Here is a 13,627-nt window from a genome sequence, read left to right as displayed (position 1 = left end):
ATGAACTAGGATGGACGGTACAGTGAGCTTGGACATGAATGTGATACTTTATTTTTATTGGCATGTTTTGTGAGGAACTGAAGTGCACGGTTTCCAGTACCTCTCTAGTCTTATGTTGGCTTTTTCAATGTTTCTTTTCCACCGTAGTTGAGATGGATAGCCTTTCTGAACTATCCCAACAAGGTGCCAACCATGTCAACTTCGGTCAGCAGCCAGTCCCAGGGAACACAGCCGAACAGCCTCCATCCCCTGTTCAGCTTTCTCATGGTAGTCAACCATCCGTTCGGACCCCGCTCCCAAACCTGCACCCTGGACTTGTATCTACTCCCATTAGCCCTCAGCTGGTCAATCAGCAGCTGGTAATGGCCCAGTTGCTGAACCAGCAGTATGCAGTGAACAGACTTCTAGCCCAGCAGTCCTTAAACCAACAGTACTTGAACCACCCTCCTCCTGTCAGTAGATCCATGAACAAGCCGTTGGAGCAGCAGGTCTCAACAAACACAGAGGTGTCTTCCGAAATCTACCAGTGGGTCCGCGACGAACTGAAACGAGCAGGAATCTCACAGGCAGTATTTGCACGTGTGGCTTTTAACCGAACTCAGGTCAGTGGTTTTTTACTGTTCTTTTCCTTAATCTGAGGGTTTTTTTTTCTCTCTCTATTTTTTTCTTTTTTTTTTTCTTTTTTTTTCCCCCTTTTTTTTCCCAATAATAATCTGGAAATTATTTCTTACCTTGTAAGTCTCTCTCYTCATCTCTGCCCTGCCCCTTAGCTCCTGTGGAAGGAGCACATTTCCTGGCAGTATCTCTGTTGAAACATTATAGGGATTTCCAGTGACCCRGTTTGTGGATGTACTTGCTGGCTTTGGAGGTACACTCATTCCTTTCCAATTGCCATGGTTTTGAATGGCTTCATCTTTGCTGGAAAGGCAAATGAACAGTTCCTTGCCTTTCCAAAGCAACTCCAGACATTGCCTTTTGTGTTGTAGAGGGACAGTTATAGTGACCATATGCATGCATGGATCTTCTGTCCAAGCTGTCAGAAGATCAAGCTATCTATCTTGGGTGCTCTTGAAATAGTCTTTTATTCTTACTTGCATTTACTTTTATTATTTTCTCATGAAAATCTTAACACCACAACTCGTAGGTACATTTTGAAAAGACCTTAATTGAAAAAAAAAAAGATTATTTTTAGGTTTTCCAGTGTTTCATGTGGTTTTGGAGTTTGTTACTTTGAGATTGTCAATGTCCACATCAGAGCGTATACTTCAGCTCTTCAGTGCAGAAAAAAAGCTTTAGCCCTAGCAAAGCTGATAAGTAACACTAAAATGTGTTATTTTTTACACCTGTTTTAGAAGCTAACCCTGTTATAATTTATTCTGCTCTATGAATTTAACTTAATGCCATGTTGCATGGAATTTAATCAAGCAGAAGTTATGGGAGAAATGTCAGGATATCCAATGCATATAATAAGATCTCAAAATTAATAAAAAAAATCTGTTTTAGCAGAAAATATAATATAATTCTTAATAAGAAGTATTTTAAATATATGTAAGTAAATTGGCTTTAGTTTTCACATTAATACTTAAGGAACAAGTGTTTGTCCCTTGTAGTATATAGTAGGAAATTACAGTTTTGGCCTTTCTTGAAATATTGGTGTTTCTCCCTGCATAGCTTACACAATAGAAACCATTTCAAATGCACTTGCACCAGGTTTGCAGCAGCAAATCATTTGTAATCATTTTGAATTATTATTGTTGCCTTAAATTTTTTTACATCCTCCTGTAGCTAGGAGGAGGTACAGACGTGGTGTGATTTCTGTGTGTGTGTGTCCATCTGTGTGCATGTGTGTCTTCCCTCTTAACCAGGCAGGTCTTTTATACATTATTCCATGGGTTGCATGTATAACTCATACAGGAATTACTTATTCCTGTATATACTTATTACTGGAGTTAAGCTCCAGTATYTGATATTTATGTAAATAATTGAACACACTTACCTGTTGCAACTTTGACTATTGATAATATTAAGTATTGAAATGATAATAATTGCTTCAAGTTACTGTCGTCTCAGGCTGTCATCCTACCTGGGCAAAAAGCTGAACAAAWAATTCAGACAATAAATAATGCATTAGATATTTACTAGCAAAAAAGCAGCTTGTTTTCTCCCAACTTCTTTCCCTCTCCAAATTCATTTGTTCAGTTTTTGTCAGCTAGTTTTACATACAGTTTTTGATCTGTCTTTTGTGYACAAACGTGATTTGGTATTTAAAATACAAGGATGATTGGTTCTGACTGGACACAGAATTTATATGACCCAACATATAAAGAGATAGGACTCTCGTCCTTGAGATAGGACTAGTATCAGATTCCTAGGTCAGATTCCTATGTCAGAACTAGGCCAGATTCCTACTGTATATTCTGACTCCTGATTACCATACATGAAAAAAAAAATTGTTAAAATCCATTCAAAATTTGTTTCTTCTACAAACATTGTGGTTACACACTTTGATAAAATGTGTTCAAAAGGACCCAAATTGTGAGGAAACCCAAAAAAGTGCCTATTAAAAGAGTCCAGTGAAAATATATTACATATCAATACACACACAAATATATGTATGTTTGTATGTATTTGACATATTTTGAAAATATTCAAGATCTACTTTAAAGAACATAGTAGTATCACCATATCTGACAGTTTATATTAGCTAATCATATTAGGATTTACAGTTAGCTCCTCAAGTGCTTGCAATACTTTTTATTTATTGTAGCAAATGTAGGGAGGAGAAAGGAAAAAGAGTAGGAGTTTAGGAATATTCGCCGTGCTCTTGCAAAAAAAGGAGGTTATCTCAGCCTGCTTATAGGCAAGTGAAGCCCCAGCAGTTCCAGAGGAGTTTGTTGCCAGTCTAAAACTTGACATTTATACCCACAGCAACGGCGGAAGCCAAGGTATGCATATAGGTACAGGTATAGATAGATGCCTGTTTTTTTTTTTTTTTTCTATGAAAACATCTAGATTTGTTTGGCTTGCTGTGCTTCAGAATTGATAACAACTTATTCAAAGATTTATTTAAGGATCACATTGAAGTAAAAATGAGGGTAACACTTCAATAAATGATGCTATTTTAGAAGTTATTTCCTAATATTGATGTAAAACCTGCTGTCCTTTTTGGGAACTAGAGCAAATGGTAATGCTTGTTTAAATTCAGCTACTGTTTTCTGAGACAAAAAGCTAACTCAGGCTTAACAGTGACATTTTTGAAACTGTCATAAGCATATTTGAGCTGCGTCCAGGGAGCCTATCATGCCATCAGCTTGGGAAGGCAGGAGACCTCACGGAGATTGGCTAGGAGTTCTGCACAAAAAAAATGATCTCTAGGTATAGTCCCACATGAGGGAAGAGATTCATTTTCAGCATAAAACTAAAGGAAGGGACTGAATTTTAAACCAGGAGTGATGCAGCTTGATGTTTTGGCAATAAAATGGCGTTGGAGTGGCTGAAGATCTTGGCACGTCCTATTCAACAGCCTTCCAGTCCTCTATAGGAATGCAGAATTCGGTAGGAATTTGGGGTGCATGGGGGGAATTTTACCAGCTCAGAGTGCTAATTCAGCATTTGGCTTTGTTTTCCAAGAATTTGGGAGGCTGGGGGAAAAATGTTGCCTAGAAAGGTTTCTGCTTACTCCCAGCCCAAAGGAAAGGATTGCGTTAAAATTACTTGTAGGTTTTTTTTTTTTTTTTTTTTTTTAATTATCATTTAGAGGATAGAGGGGGAAGAAAGTCCTCAGCCAGACCTAAACAAATAGGCAAGGTGTTCTTCATCTCTTCTCGGATCATTTCTCCTTAGCCCTAGCTTCAGCTTGGTATTTTGGAAAATAGTTTGGAAAATAGTTTGGAAAATGTGCAGGTCTCTGGAAGGTGTCTCACAAAGACTAACCGGAGTCCAGTCCTCTCCACTTCGCTGCTCTTGCCACTTTGGCTGCTCTTGCCACGTCTGCCTGTTGCCATTTTTCTGCTACCCACAAGTGGCAGACTTTCATCACGGGACTTTGGTCTAGATCTCAGTGTTTCTGCCACATGCTTTTCTCCATCCTTTCTCCTTCACCCCCATGCCTTCTTGTTCAAAAAWCTATTGACCAGAACACGCTGTGTTTCAGTCACACATAAGTGCCCTTTTTTCACATATGAAAACTYGTGTGTATTTAGGACAGTGCTCATGCAATGTCTGGACAGTTGCTATTTTGAGGGAGAACACTTGGATGCAGAAAACCGCTCTCTCTAATTTTAAAACAAAATCTAAGTTTACACCAACCACCTTCTCAGGCATTTTTTTTTCTCCTTCCATTTTGTCTTTGGCACACTTCATTTTCCAGTAAAATGAAAAATGAAGATGGATTATTCAAAATTGATAACAGTAATGGACCATCATGTAATGTTTTATTGAATTTGAGTTCTGTAAATTATGTGGTAGAGAGAAATTTGCCTGCTTAAGTATAACAGAAATTGCCACTGTATTCATATAATTCTTCGTAGTGTAATTTAAGAAAAAGCACACTATCCATATCACTATTGAATAAAAGGTAAAAAGGTGCTATTACACTATCATGACAGCTCTCCTCTTGCTACTAAGCGACGTAGATAAATGTGTCTGCTTATAACTTACTTGGCAGGGATCCAGGCATATGGGAGGAGCTTGCAAATAATCTTCCACCTGGACATGTGACTTCAGCCCCCTGCAAGGGAGACAGGCAGCGCTCAGGGATGCTCTGCATATTTTGGGGAGGTTTGGGCAAATTGCGCTTTTCTTCTGGGAGCTTTGAAGTTCTGGGAGGCTGATAAAATCTATTGGAATCGGTGATTACGTTCAAAGAGGAGACAAACGGGGGGCCAGGCARGCAGCGCTCGTGTTCGTATTGGCARGCGCCTTCGTTTATCTCCAGTTTTAAAGAATTCGTAATTAGCTTTTGAAAGAGCTGATAATATTTATTGAACATTTTTGTGCAATTAGTAATGAATTATATTGTGATGACATGTGAACTTTTTTCCCCCCAAAGGAAGAATTGGTAATATCTTAAGAAAATAAATTTCCAGTGAKAGAAGAATAAAAGGGCAGAAGAGCGAGGGGCTCCCTGTGCCTGAGAGGGCTCATCATGTCTTTGCAAGAGGGCATTTCGCCTGTACAGTATCAAGAGAACACACCAAGGGTTGCATCTTGGTGAATCAGTTCAAGTCCAGTTAAATAAACAGTAAATCTCTGCCTGTCARTTTGAGAAAGGATGTGAGGGCTGGAGCTTTCTCTCTGGGATTCTCCTGCTTCAYGTTCTGTCATAATCTTTAGCTGAATTTTATAGATCACAAAAAAATTGAAGCACTAGCACTGAAGTTGTGTTTGACGCAGAGGAACTCGCACAGCACCCGTGTCCGTGTGTTACCCACACATTTACTCTGACCTTAAGGTTCAAAGTTCCTGGAAATCAATACAGCCTCCCTGCCTTCCACCGGCCTCCCTGCATCCTGCATCTCTGCCTTCTTCCTGCGTCCGCATCCTCAGGCTTCACGTCGTGACAGTGAGCAAGGAGGAGAGGGGCCTCATTATGTTGGGGCTTTTCTTAACCACCAAGGGTTGTCCTGCAGAAGTGCTCATACTGGCAAACACCACAAAAATACCACCGTCTGCTTCCCTTGTGTATTTCCCTGAAGGAGAGGGAAAGTCACGCAAGGAAAAACAGCCTTTTCTACTTCCTTAAGCTGCCCGCTATGTGGGAAAGGTTTATATCAGCCAGTATGGGCCAGACTATTTTGCAAGGATATTTTCTGCTCTTGAMATTGGGTTGGCAGGAGAGTCTCCTCTCCTGCCAGTGATCTGTCCACTTGAGTTTTGTTATTTTTTTWAAATTATTATTATTAATCCTGCTGCAGTATTCAGCAGAGTAGCGGTCAGAACTTCCCAAACTTACCCTCCTCAGCCAGCTGTTCCCTTGCAGAGTTTGTCAACCTGCAACCACTTGTCCCGAACCCCAAGTAGTATTTCAGGTGCCTGTTAAAGGACGTCACCACATACCTGGCAGCTTTAAGTCAAAAAATATTTGCTACCTACACCTTTTCTAACAGGGCTATAGATGGGTTTGCTGGATTTCGACTTCAATGTCAGTTGCCAACCATGAATTTTGTCACCTGCTGTTAAACAGGTCTTGTTTGGTCTTGTTAATGAGTCACATTTCTCTCTTAACACAGAGTATTACCATATAAAAAATACAAACCTGAATCAGTTAAGCAGAGCTCTAGGAACACTATCTGTTTATCGTCTCCGATTAATTCTGAAATATCACTTCTTTTTCATGCAGTTTAAGTTGCTGGAAATGTGAAAAGCCAATTCAATAAGTTTACTATGTTTGTTCTTTTGTTTTGTCTAGGAAGCCTGAGAAAAGCTAGTGCCTCTAAATAGATGAATTTCATTACTCCTAACTTCTCTGAATGTCGAGTGACTGTGAAAGATTTTATGGCAAGTTGGGCCAGTAAAAGAAAGGAGACCAATTACGCAGACAGAGTTTAGGTTGTATGTAAACCAGATGCTTAATAAAATTAAAAGTACAATTGAGGCGCTCTGCAACCTAAATTGTCATTAATATACTCCTGCATGGAGCCAATAGTGCATGTGGTGGTTCTCCTCGTAAACGCAGGGGAAAGAATCAAAAGGAATGGTTCGGGGTGACTTTGCAGAGCGCGGTTTTACGAAAGCTCCCCTAGGCTAACTGTGCAGCCTTGCTTTCCTCCCCTTCCCTGCAGGGCTTGCTCTCAGAAATCCTCCGCAAGGAAGAGGATCCCAAGACTGCCTCGCAGTCCTTGCTGGTAAACCTTCGGGCTATGCAGAACTTCTTGCAGCTGCCGGAAGCCGAACGAGATCGAATTTACCAGGACGAAAGGGAAAGGAGCCTGAACGCAGCCTCTGCCATGGGCCCAGCGCCTCTCATCAGCACGCCGCCGAGCCGTCCTCCGCAAGTAAAGCGCCCGCCGTGCCTCCCACGCGCGCTCTGCTGCTTTCCAGGGGTCCTCCCGGGTGGTGCTCCCTTTCCTTTTTGCTTGGGAAAAAAAAAGCCTAGCCTATTAGGGAGGAAGAACTATTGAGGAGGAACTTCTTTCCTGTGAGGGTGACCTGGCACAGGCTGCCCAGGGAGGCTGTGGAGTCTCCTTCTCTGGAGATCTTCCAAACCCGCCTGGATGCTGCCCTGTGCCCCATGCTCTGGGTGTCCCTGCTGGAGCAGGGGGTTGGACTGGATGATCTCTAGAGGTCCCTTCCAACCTCAACCATTCTGTGATTAATGCTACTACTTTTTTTTTTTTTTAATGCTAATTGAATCATTATTTTCAGTGTATATCACAAAATTAATGTCTTGGATGATTATAGCAGCTCATTACTATATATTTTTAAGTTTTGAGATAAATTCTGTRTATTACAGTCCACGCACAGTCTTTTTTCTTTTTTTCTGCTGCTCTTATGTTGTTCTCRTGTTACAATTTTAAGGAATTTGAAGGATATGGATAACTGAACGGGATAGGAATGAAAGCAGAAGAATCACTTAGTATATCAYATTGCCTTAAAAATTATCATCGAGGCAACTAAAGGAATAGAGCAGAGAAGATTCCCTCCAAAAATGTTGAGCTTTCCTTCACTAAGTCAAGCCATTGACAACTTGCAATGCTCTTCTAATTTACGCCTCTGTGTCCAAATGGCATCCATTCAGTGGCTGGATGGAGCATATCAGCCTTGCTGTACCCATTGCTCTGGAAGATTGGGATATGTTCATTAACTCTTAATTCAGCCCTCACTCAAATTTCTGTAAAACCTAGTGAGTCTATTTGCTTAATGCTCCAAAAATGAGAAGATTTGACAGATTGTAATCCAGAAACAAAACGTTGCAATCTGTCAAGGAATCTTGAAAATTTATGCCACTTTAGGGTGCATGAAAAATAGAAAAATATGGGTGTGAGCCATAGGAACACATAGGATTTCCATGAGGAAGAAATGCTGCTGTGAGTGGCAAGGACAAAGCAAACTCATATAGAGATACATGGGAAACATGCCGTATGCACAATCCAGATTTCATATGCAAAAAAAAAAAAAAAAAAAAAAAAAAAAAAAAACAAGTTTTAGGATGTGGGAATTGTGTGATGATAGGAGTATAGAGCAGTCCCTGACTAACTGAGCTCAAGCACGTGCCTATGACTATGTACTGTACTCGTTCTGAATGTTATAAATTCCCACAGATTATTTTCCTAAATTTTCTGCAGCTAATGGTTGTTAAAGACCACACTAAAGGTAATAAATAACAAAAATGTAGGAAAAGGGAAGACGGAAGATCACTTCTGACCTGCTCTAGTACTTTTTTGAGAGAAGGATTTTTTTTTTTGCAGAAGGCCACAGGCTGTGCTAATGGTCTAGTTTTGTTATCATTAGCTGAGTTTAGTCTGGGAAATCCACTATAGATAGTATTCAAGATAAAGGATGGGARTCTATTTACATAGTACTGCTTTAGTGAGAAATAGTTAAATACTGATAACTCTATTTAAAATAACATGTGAGTTTCCCAGCTCCCACAGTCCAGGTGACTCATAGCAAAGGCTAATAACCCTTCCTGGTTACCTCATCTCTTTCTGCCAAGGTAACATCTCACTCTGTCTCGAGTGGTCTTGGGCAATTTCACAGCTAAAGAACAGAGGTAATTACAGGACCATCCAGGAGAATGTCAAGTCAGAGGTAGTCTTTGAATTGGTTTCAGTTCACACCATAAACTGTATAGATCTCTTGCACCCGGGAAGGAAGCGAAACTCAGTTTTTTACAGGCCATGCATACTCTAATCTGGATTTGGGGAAGGGACAGATCTCTCTCCTGCATTCTTGTATATCTTTACATTGCAATTTTTTAGAATCAGGAGTACAGTTAACCTAATAACATAAAAAGAGACAGCCCAAAGTGAAAAAGCATACAATTTTGTTTTGATTGTTTTTAACAGGAAAAAATAGGTTAAAACTGAAACCTTATAGGCTAATACTTAAGTTCTATAGCAAAAAAAAAAAAAAAATTCTATTTGGTGTCTGTCATGCTCTAAAGCATACGTGCTTTAACTGGTGCATGGATTTGTGCAGACCAGTATGTAGAAACCTCTGGGTTGGGATCCTGTGTGACATTTTCATGTGTTTTCAGAATCATCCTGCACTTGCACTGCTACTCAGTGTTCTGCATCCCAATTTTCAAAATTAAAATATCCATGTTAGTAATGTAAGTGCAATACTTAATGCTAGAAATAAAAACTAAATTATTTTAGTAATTGCCCTAGCAAATACAATTTTACAAATGATAGGAGAAATAATTTATAGTCACCTTACTGCAAAATTATTAATTGTGATACTGTAATACTCTCTACTCTCCAAAATGCCTACATTTTATTGAATATTTTATACTAAGGAAATAAAACTATTAAAATCCTTAGAACTARAAATTGATTCTAAGCAATTTAAAGATTGCTATAGAGGAATACAACATTGTATTTTCTGGCTTAGCTGTGAACTTTTGAATAACTATTGAAAGACACTCAATAAGTATTCAGTAACTACTGAAAGACAAAACAGGCCATTTATCCTGACGACAGAATTTACACAAGAGCCAACATATCAACATATTTAACATTAAATCTTTAGACTAATGCAATATTTGAAACAATTAAACTATGAAACCATGAAAAATGGGAGCTAATATGCCACACATGAAGGTTTATTTTGCAATTGCAAGTTATCAGTTTCGGAAGGATGTGAAAATAAACATCCTGAAAAGGATCTATTTTGCATTTTTGTGTTGCCAACTGGTGGCCAGACAGTAGAGCAGACTTAACTATTTAGTGGCTGGGCTTGTTCTGAGCAAATTCCACACACTGATACATATAAAACCAGAAAGCCTGACCTTGGAGGTCTCGTGGGATAGTAGGGACTCACCAAGCCTAAACCCTGGTGCCTGAGTTAGCAGGAACTGTGTTGAATTTATCTCATTTTTACAGCATTCTTGCTAGTTGCTACTTGAGCTAATGTGTCTGGATTGTTTCCAGCTCTTTTTTGAAATCCTTTAAGAAGTTCTTTGTCCCCCGTATTTCTCTGTTTCTTTCTGCCTTAAACAAAAAAGCAAAATCTTCTTTTTTTTTTTTTTTTTAATTGAAATCATTATCCTCTAATGCCTGAGCTATCAGGATATGTGTGGGTCAAGCTGTAGAAATCTGTTGCTGTCTTCCACACTAGCACTCTGACCACACGCGGACAGCGTGTACCAGAATTGTCTCTTAATGCTGTTCATCTTGCCTCTTCTCTGGGACAGAAGCCCTGTGCTAAACTCTTCCTGGCACAGTGGAATTTGTAAATGTTAACATCATCTCCAGCAGGTAGGTACTGCATGGAGACACAGATCAACTCCTCCAACCTAGAGGGAAGAGAAAAACCTCTTTTCTTGTTCTATTTCTACTATTCACATCTGGGTTTTTTCATTTATTTATTTTTATTTTATTCAACATCTTTAGCTTACCACAGAGGTCCTTTCTGGGTATTCCGAGGGCAAGTCGCATAGGAATGAGACAGTGCTGGGAAACTTTAGGGACTGTTCAGTGTCAAACCATGTTCTGGGCTTCCTTGGTGCCCACCAGGGATGGCCTTTCTGCACTTACAGCTGTTCCCTTTCAGGAGAGCAAATATTCTGCATTTTAGCAGAACTGGAGGAGAATTCCCTCCCCACAACTCTGTTCCCTAAAGAARATTCCTGCTAACTCTTTTGGCTCATTATCATCCTGTGTAAAAAGATAGTGCATGTAAGTCAAAGGCAGAATATAATCTTGACAACATTTTAAGAAATATCCAGAAACCTTGCACGAGTCATTGTTCTGCATACTCAGGTTAAGAAAACCTTCATTTTCCCAAATATAATCCTGGCCAGCCTCTGTCTGCAGGTAAAACATGGTTCGTTCCTGCTAAAGCGGTTTCAGCTCTGGTCCCAGATGTCACTCTTGAAAGGCAGGTCTTGAGGAGGCCACTGCCTTGCTACTTTTTACAACTAGTGAATCTGCAATTCAGGGACTCTGGATAAACTCCAGCTCCCACTAAACTTCACTGTGGGGTCCTAGAATTCAAACATATACATGAGTCATACTTAGCCACCAGCAAAATTTGTATTTCTGCGCCTCTCAACAATCTGAGATTTAGGTTGATAGTCCTTGTGCCAAATTACATTTTAATGAAACTCAAAATGAACAAAATATTAAATGCAACCCTCTCCCCCTGCAAAAACCACCATGGAGGAGAGTTAATGGAAACACTGACACTTAACTATAACTGCACTTCCAGGCGCCACTGTAATAATGTAGTAGTAAACCTTGTCCTGATAAAAGCTGTTCTGAAAGCAACAGCATTTATTGTACCTCCTGTGCTATTTGCAGAGCAGAACTGAAAAGTAGTTTGTTTTGCCTGGAATGAACTACTTTATGAATTTTAATGCACGATGTAATATTAAAAGCTAAACCAGGATTAAAGAAGATTTTTGTTCTCAAGCTAAAACAGCACTTGTGAGAATGTGTTATAAGAGATTTTTTTGTATTGGTTTCAGTGAGGGAAAGGTGAGCTTCCGTGTTTGTGACAGCTCGCTCAGGTTGGTTCGACAACAGCCAGGCCTTTGTTTGGGAGACCGGAATGAATCCACAAGTTTGCACTACTTAGATCAATCAATCTTATTTGAGGATAAATTATGAGGGCAGGCCAGGAGGGGATAGATGTGTTATTTTTTTTTCCAAGTATTTTTAAATKGCTAAATTGACTGTGCTAGGAGGAGGGTCGAGCAAGTCTCTAATGCTCAGTGTGATAAGTGTATAAAGTCCTGCTCTCTTACTCAGTTAATATTAGCAAAATGCAGTTTCTTTTGCAAACAATTTAGCTGATCTGTAGTTTCTTTTCGAAACAGAAAATGTGGGTATAAGTGTGGGTGGGGTGAGAGGTTGTGTTTAAGTGTGGATGGGATGAGAGAATATGTTTTGTTGTGTTTTTTCTTTCCAAAATGAATCTTTTTTCCACCTCCTCCCAAGTCCATAAGTTGCAATTTTTTTGGTTTTGTTTTGTTTCTTTGGGGCTCTTTTTGAGGAGGAGGGTGTTTTTTCCAACCCAGATTCAAACACCCTCTATCTTGAACCCAATTCTAAGTTCAGCACAACAGAATAGCTGCTTGCTGTGTACCAATTATGAAACAGTCTTTTGTACAGATATCCTCCAGGAGGTTAATTAGCGTTATTACACGGTACTCATCAGACCAGAGCAGGCCAATGGTCCATCTAGTCCAGCCACCGTCTATACCTGATCTTTAAAAAGAAATTGTTAGGAAGCTAGGGAAGAATTTTTATACCTGGCCTACTACTAAAATTGGAGAGAGAGGGGGTGTGGTTGTGAACAACGACTCTTAATAGTCCCCAAGTCACTCTTTTTATAACTTCAGAAATTTCACTGTCCTGAAGGTCTTTGGCCTAGTCTGGTATTTTGTTGAAGATATTGCAGTTTTCTCTTGCTCAGTTCCCTATTCAATATCAACAGAAGGAATTTTTCTTCTGGCTTAGTGATAGGTGCTRCAAAGTTGAGCATTGTGTTGTACCTGCAGAAAGAGAAATAAGATTTGCCTACCAGGCTTTGCCTACCAGGATGGGTGTTTTCAGTATTCCCCTGAGTTAAATGCATATCCTTATTGAACTGAGCGTTGACAAGTTTGGACAAAGATGCRTGTCAAAAATTATCAGCAACACTGTGTGCAAGACTTACACTTTGACAACCTGGGTGTTCACAGTTCAGTTAAGTAGTCTGAGAAGTATCACTACAGCATGGGGCTGGTTTTTTGAAGCTGAGTAGCAATCAAAAATACATCATGCAAAAATACATGTGGTAGAAGAGACTGTTCAATCAGAATCACGACGCCAAAGCATTTCCTTCTCCAAAGATACTGTGGAATTTCACCTTTTAGCTGCGTATCTTCATTCTCTTTTGTGCCCCTGAGGACTATCAGAGATTGATTACAAGTTAGGAGAACCTCATTTGGAATCATTGAATTAACTCTGATGGAGCTTAAACGTGTGGTCCAAGARGATGTGTTGACCACAAAACCATTACTTTTTAATTTTCTAATTTAGCATAGCTTAGCTTTCGCATTAAAGCAGGGCAACCTATCTCCAGTATTATATTGCAGTGTACTGGGGTATACAACATTGCCATTGGTTRTCAGTTTTCTTCTGGTGGGCCCTTTTCATGTAAAGGTTATAAAATTGCCACATATTTTGAATTTGCAAATGGTTTGCTGCGTGGTATTCAGGAGATGCACCTGTTCTTGCTGCCCAAAGCTAATTTGCCCGGAATGAGGCATGTATTCTCCCACCCTGCATTTCCACTTGAAGAATGGTGGTTCATGGTGCGGCTCCTCGTGCTCCTGGTTGGCAGGCATCTCCAAAGTTCCTGCTGKCCTAGGCTTTACCATCACCTACTATATCATATATAAAGTGTCACTTTGCTCTTCAGGTAATTGCCACAAGCTACAGAACATTTTTAAATGAAAACAAGTCACATGATAGAC

At 39.7% G+C, this 13,627-nt stretch overlaps 1 protein-coding gene across 5 annotated transcripts in view; it reads left to right on the top strand.

Annotated features, from left to right (window-relative positions):
• Positions 1–13,627, top strand: part of SATB1 (SATB homeobox 1) — a 70,736-nt gene that overhangs the window by 30,422 nt on the left and 26,687 nt on the right. For 4 of the 5 annotated variants that reach the window (XM_026050816.1, XM_026050821.1, XM_026050817.1 and 1 more), the window contains 2 exons: positions 148–602; positions 6,783–6,995. In XM_026050816.1, the coding sequence (XP_025906601.1) occupies positions 148–602; positions 6,783–6,995 (668 nt within the window). The remainder of the gene's footprint in view (positions 1–147; positions 603–6,782; positions 6,996–13,627) is intronic. The other variant, XM_026050820.1, reaches the window with a different exon arrangement.

Source organism: Nothoprocta perdicaria, unplaced genomic scaffold, assembly GCF_003342845.1.
Source record: "Nothoprocta perdicaria isolate Ctin4 unplaced genomic scaffold, notPer1 scaffold_70, whole genome shotgun sequence".
NCBI lineage: Eukaryota > Metazoa > Chordata > Aves > Tinamiformes > Tinamidae > Nothoprocta > Nothoprocta perdicaria.
The sequence above is the reverse complement of the archived record's forward strand: the minus strand, read 5'-3'. Positions and strand labels throughout refer to the sequence as shown.